Consider the following 5,193-nt stretch of genomic DNA (forward strand, 5'->3'; position numbering starts at 1 on the left):
TAAGTTATTAGGTAAGAAAGAAATTAAAAACTAAAGTGTTGTAATTCTAAATCAATGTAAAAAATTAAGATGAATGATGATGTGACAGCTAATGTGGAAAATGATGTGGCATAAGGAGAAGAGAGAAAAAGTTAACTTTATATATATAGATTACCACATTTCAACTATTCTACATAAGAATTGTTAAAAAAATTTAATTCATGTCTTATGCAAATTTTATCTAGAATATATTATATATGCTTGTAAATTTGATATAAAGTTTGTTGAAAATAAATATTTACATATCTTCTTATATTTAGATCGGCTTTCATTCTTCATAAAATATATTAAGGTGTTATTTGAGAGTATTTCTTATGGTAAATAATTGAGTATTTCTTATGGTTAGCTTACAAGGATTGAATGTCAATTTTTGGTTTATATATATTTGAGATTTTTGTTGTGGCATTCAGTCCTTGTTAAGCTAACTTCTATAACGAATACAAACTAAACTAAACCAAAAACATGGTTATATAACAAATACGAACCAAATTAAACTAAACCGGAATGATTAGAATTCTTTATTTTTCTGTATCTTTGAAATAGTTGTAGTTCAACCCAAATTTTACTAAAATCAATTTAACCAAACCGAACAAAATCATTTAAAAAAAAACAAAATAAATAGGAATGTACCTACTCTAGGCCTGGGCAAAATACCCGGATCCGAAAATCCGATCCGAACCTGATCCGAACCCGAACCCGAAATCTAGAAATACCCGAACGGGTTCTATATCTCTAAACCCAAAAACCCGAACCCGAACCCGAACCCGACCCGAACTGAAACCCGAACGGATATCCAAATACACCCATAATATAAATATATGATAATAATTTATTAATAATATATATGTACTTGTAATAATCTAATGTCAAATTATCCAATTTTTGTATATTTTGGATTGTTTTAAAGTTATAAACTCCTATTTAAATAAATTTAAGTCAAAAATTATATAGGTTTTGAATTTTTTTATTAGTTTGGACATATTTGGATATTCAAATTTTGAATTTGGAGAATTCCGGGTAACCCGAACCCAAAACCCGAAATACCCAATCCGAACCCGATCCGAACCCGAAATCTAAAAATACCCGAACGGGTTCTATATCTCTAAACCCGAAAACCCAAAAATCCAAAATATCCGACCCGAACCCGAATGGGTAGCCTAACGCCAGGCCTACTTTTACCAAATCCCCTAATAAGCGTTGACATGAGAAGAAATAATTAAACAAGAATCACACTAATTAAAGAAAGATATCTCTTAAACTTTATGGGATAAGAAGATATTTTTACAACCTGACGACACACATAACAAAGAGAAAACAATAATATCTAGATATGTAGATGTGTATGCACAGTTCCTTGTGATGATATTATTATGCCCATTTGCATTATAAACATGGCAGAGCAATGAACACGTCATTTCTCAACTATTTCAACTATTTATAAACTCAAAAAATTAAAAAAATCAACAAATAATTGTAATTCGTCGATGCTATAACAAAATACGAGGTTTCTTTTCTCTTTTTAACACCTTCTTTTTTGTTGGTTGTACAATCAGATTTATCTATCTTCTTCTGTTCTTTCCGACAAAAACTCAAATCTCTTCTGTGTTCTGTCTCATTTTCTTCATCAAGAAGATGATGATGATACTTGTATAAGTTTTTGTTAGGATATAAGAAATAAAAATCGAAACTTTAAGTTTTGATTTCGTTCTTTGGACAGTGTACCTCCACGTATTCGTCTCTGGTAATAATCATCTCCATCACAAATTCTCTTTTTTTTTTTTTTGTATCTGATGATGATAAATTTGTTGATCATCATCGATTGTATTGGTTTAACTGTAAGTATTAATCTTTGGGAAATTCAAGACTTTAATTAGAGAATTTTACACTTTTGTTTGAAAGAAGCTATGTGGGAATCTTAGGTTTTAATGTTCTAGTTTAATTCAATTTTGAGATTTTGTGAAGGAAATGTTGAGATCATAGTAAGATGTTCATGAGCTCTAGTTTAGTGTTTTTGTTGAAAGGAATGATTTTTACTTCTCAGGTGATGATTTGATTCAGGTCTCTACTAAAGAAGATCTGTAAGGTACAATGTCTGAACAAGTTATGGTATTGGGTAAAGGTAACAAAGGAATCAGCAAGTCTTCCTCAGTGCATCAATATGAATCAGCTTGGTTAGGTCGTTGGACTCAGTTGGGTAATGAAGTTAATTTTCATGATCAGAGTAATAATGGTGAGTCCAAGTGTTCTAAAGGGTTGATTAAGCCTGAAGATGGTAATGTTAAAGAGAATCATGGAGTCGAGGTGTTGCCTTTTCCTATGTTTAAGGTTACTCAGAAGAAAGAGAGCACTACTACTACAGCAAAGCTTCAAGTTTATGACGATGTTGGTTCGAGCTCGAAAGCTATGGTTAATAGAATGCCTTGGATGTATCCACAAGGAGAGAAGTTTAGTTCAAGTAACCGTCTTCCTGATTTCCCAATTCAAGAAAAGACTACACAAAACTTGCTGGAGTTGATAAGACCGGTGAGGATTTACGCGACAGTTGAGCCTGAAGAAGATGGTCATCAGCTATTGAAGGGCTCGACGGTTTCTATGAAACTGAAAGGGAAGATTGTTGGTGGGTATCTTGATCTGTTTCCTAATCTTGACCGCTGCCATAATAAAGGAGGAGCAAGGCTTGAATCTTTAGAAAGCTCAAAGAATACTGAAGAAGATGGGCTGCAAAAAAATGAATCATCGGCGGAGACTGATATCTTAGAGATGGATAGACTTCAGACGATGCATCTTTCCGGTATATTGACAACTTAAGATACATGTTTTAAGTTTTTTTCATAAGCTACTTGCTCTCAGTATATTTTCTGATACCTATTCTTCATGGCAGGCTCCATTTCTTCATCAACTAAGGTATTGTTCATTCTACTTGTGTCTTAGTAGTTTACACATGACTGTGGAAGATACCAAAATCTTAACAATCAGTCTTGAGAATTTCCCAGGGCAAAGGAAGAAAAGGCGATTCGCCTATCCCCAGGACTGAAATACCTGACATGAATGAAGAACCACCTCTGGTTCAGGACAGAGAGAATTCAGTAGAAGGGCATCAAGGAGAAACAAGCAACTCAGCCACTCAAAGTATGAATGCTGAACATTTTCTGTCCAGAGAGTGCAAACGTGTGCGGTTGGAAGCAGAAGACGAACCAAGCAGTAGATGGGTCAAGCGTCTGAAGACAAACGCCTCAGAATCCAGCGGACATGGTGAAACCAAGAGCCTGATGAAGAATGAAGAAGCATCAAAAGGCCAAAAAGGAAACAACAACCTATTCCTTGAAATCATGAAATCCGGAATCAACAATCTCCAACCAAGAAATCAAGAACCTGTAACTTCACAAATCAAGAATCAAAACCAGGGAGGAGAAGACATTACCCTTCTGCATCCATGGATCCAGAGATGGTGCAAGAAGAAAGCTACGTCCACAGATCAACCAGAAGGGCAAGAAGCTAGCTTTGAGCCAGAGAACCAAAAGGAAATCGAGAAGAAGCATTTCCCAAGTATTGCAGCCATGGCACTGATGGGTAAAGCACTGAGCGGTTTAAACCCCTATGCTCTTAGAAAGACCGACTCTCTCATGGTCTGGAATGCTCGGGATTTGAGGTAGAAAACCAAAATCATCATCATGCTCTTCTATGTTTATCATTCTCATCAAATTCGTGTAAGATTTTGCCAAGTTCCTCTATAAGTGTCAGTCTTGACTACCAAGTTCCTCTATGTTCTTATAATAGTCTCTCTTTTCATCATAAACCTTCTTTGTCAGTCGTTACAGCATCACTAGTACATACCACAATTTCTGATTCCCTACAAACACATTACTAAGAAAAGCATGAAACTTTTAATACATTAGTTCCATCTTCGGACACATAAAAGGCACAATTCAAAGTGGCAAGTAAGTCCATTCTCTCAAAATCTTGATTGAAGGCAAATGGATCAACATCTAAACACTGACTCAAGCAAGACTAGAGAACACAATGGGAAAGAAACTTAGTTGTGGGTAGCCCAATGTCTTTACATTTAATATGGTTGACACAAAACCAGCTCTGGGAGGGTAATAAAGTTACAGTATGAAATAAAATATCGACCAAAAAGATATCTACACATATAGGAAACAAAAGAAACAAATAGAAGATAAGAGAGAATCACAGAGGCTATTACCATGTTCCGTCCATTACCGCATGTTATATATTGCTCTTATCTTCTGTTACTTTAGTTAGCTACTTTACAAAACATGCACGTTCCCGTTGTGTCTATAGTTAACATGATTTTTGAGAGTAGCTCTTGTGTCATATCAACAGCCACAGCCCACAAGATGTTGAAATGTGATTCAATGCTTGGTCAAAGAAATAAATGTGAGAGTTTAAGTATTTGTCAGTTATGGTTTTAATATTAATTTGGGGGTTTCAAATTATGTTTAATGTAGGATAATAATGAGTCCATGGGGTAATGGGAGTAAGTTACATTTCTAGTGTCTATATAAGTTATGTAATCTCATTGTGAGAAAAGTGAACAAGAGAGAACACAAGAGAATCAGAGAAATAAAAGAGTTAAGAATCATTCAGTAGAAGTTCTTGTTCTCTGTACGTCTTACAGCTCTTCTTTGTTCCGCACGTCTGTTAGTATAACAGAGTGGTTTGTAGAATTCGGTTATACTTTCTTTGTTTTTACAACAATGTGGTATCAGAGCGTTAGGTTTCAGTCCCCTTTGATCTTTGTGTGGAAAAAGACAAAGTGAGCGTTTGCGTTTCAGTCCTCTTTGATCTTTGTGTGGAAAAGACAGAGTGAGCGATGGCAGCCAATGGAGGAAACCAACAACTATCAGTTCCACAGTTCAAGGGTGAGAAGTATCATCTTTGGAGTCTTAAGATGAAGACTATGTTCAGGTCTCAAGAGATTTGGGATTTGGTGGAGAATGGATTTGAAGATGCGAATCCAGCAGAACCCGAGCAGCAGCTACGGGAGAATCGCAAGAAAGATGCGAAGGCGCTGTTCTTCATTCAGTCAGCCTTGGATGAAGATATCATGTCACGGATTGTAGCCGTGAACACGTCTCACGAAGCGTGGGAAATTTTGAAGCGTGAGTACCAGGGAGATCAGAAGGTAATCAC

General features: G+C 35.7%; 1 protein-coding gene across 2 annotated transcripts; it reads left to right on the forward strand.

Moving 5' to 3' along the window:
- Positions 1 to 1,644: 1,644 nt before the first annotated feature.
- On the forward strand, positions 1,645 to 3,813 carry LOC17893796 (F-box protein At2g16365). Of its 2 annotated transcripts, none has more exons than XM_023786090.1 (4): positions 1,645 to 1,780; positions 2,081 to 2,830; positions 2,921 to 2,943; positions 3,033 to 3,813. In XM_023786090.1, exons 2-4 carry the CDS (start codon positions 2,128 to 2,130, stop codon positions 3,690 to 3,692), a joined length of 1,386 nt encoding a protein of 461 aa, XP_023641858.1. In that variant the 5' UTR covers positions 1,645 to 1,780; positions 2,081 to 2,127; the 3' UTR covers positions 3,693 to 3,813. The 2 variants fall into 2 exon arrangements, with proteins under 2 accessions (XP_023641858.1, XP_006297630.1); XM_006297568.2 differs by having other exon boundaries at positions 2,098 to 2,830.
- The last annotated feature ends 1,380 nt before the right edge of the window (positions 3,814 to 5,193 follow it).

This window comes from Capsella rubella, unplaced genomic scaffold (genome assembly GCF_000375325.1).
Source record: "Capsella rubella cultivar Monte Gargano unplaced genomic scaffold, Caprub1_0 scaffold_3, whole genome shotgun sequence".
Classification (NCBI taxonomy): Eukaryota; Viridiplantae; Streptophyta; class Magnoliopsida; order Brassicales; family Brassicaceae; genus Capsella; species Capsella rubella.

What these genes read in the sequence shown, in the direction of transcription:
- LOC17893796 (XM_023786090.1), top strand. Translation starts at nt 2,128, where the DNA reads ATGTCTGAACAAGTTATGGTATTGGGTAAAGGTAACAAAGGAATCAGC. An exon ending in TCAGACGATGCATCTTTCCG is followed by an intron (nt 2,831 to 2,920) that starts GTATATTGACAA and finishes TCTTCATGGCAG; the next exon opens with GCTCCATTTCTTCATCAACT. An exon ending in CCATTTCTTCATCAACTAAG is followed by an intron (nt 2,944 to 3,032) that starts GTATTGTTCATT and finishes AGAATTTCCCAG; the next exon opens with GGCAAAGGAAGAAAAGGCGA.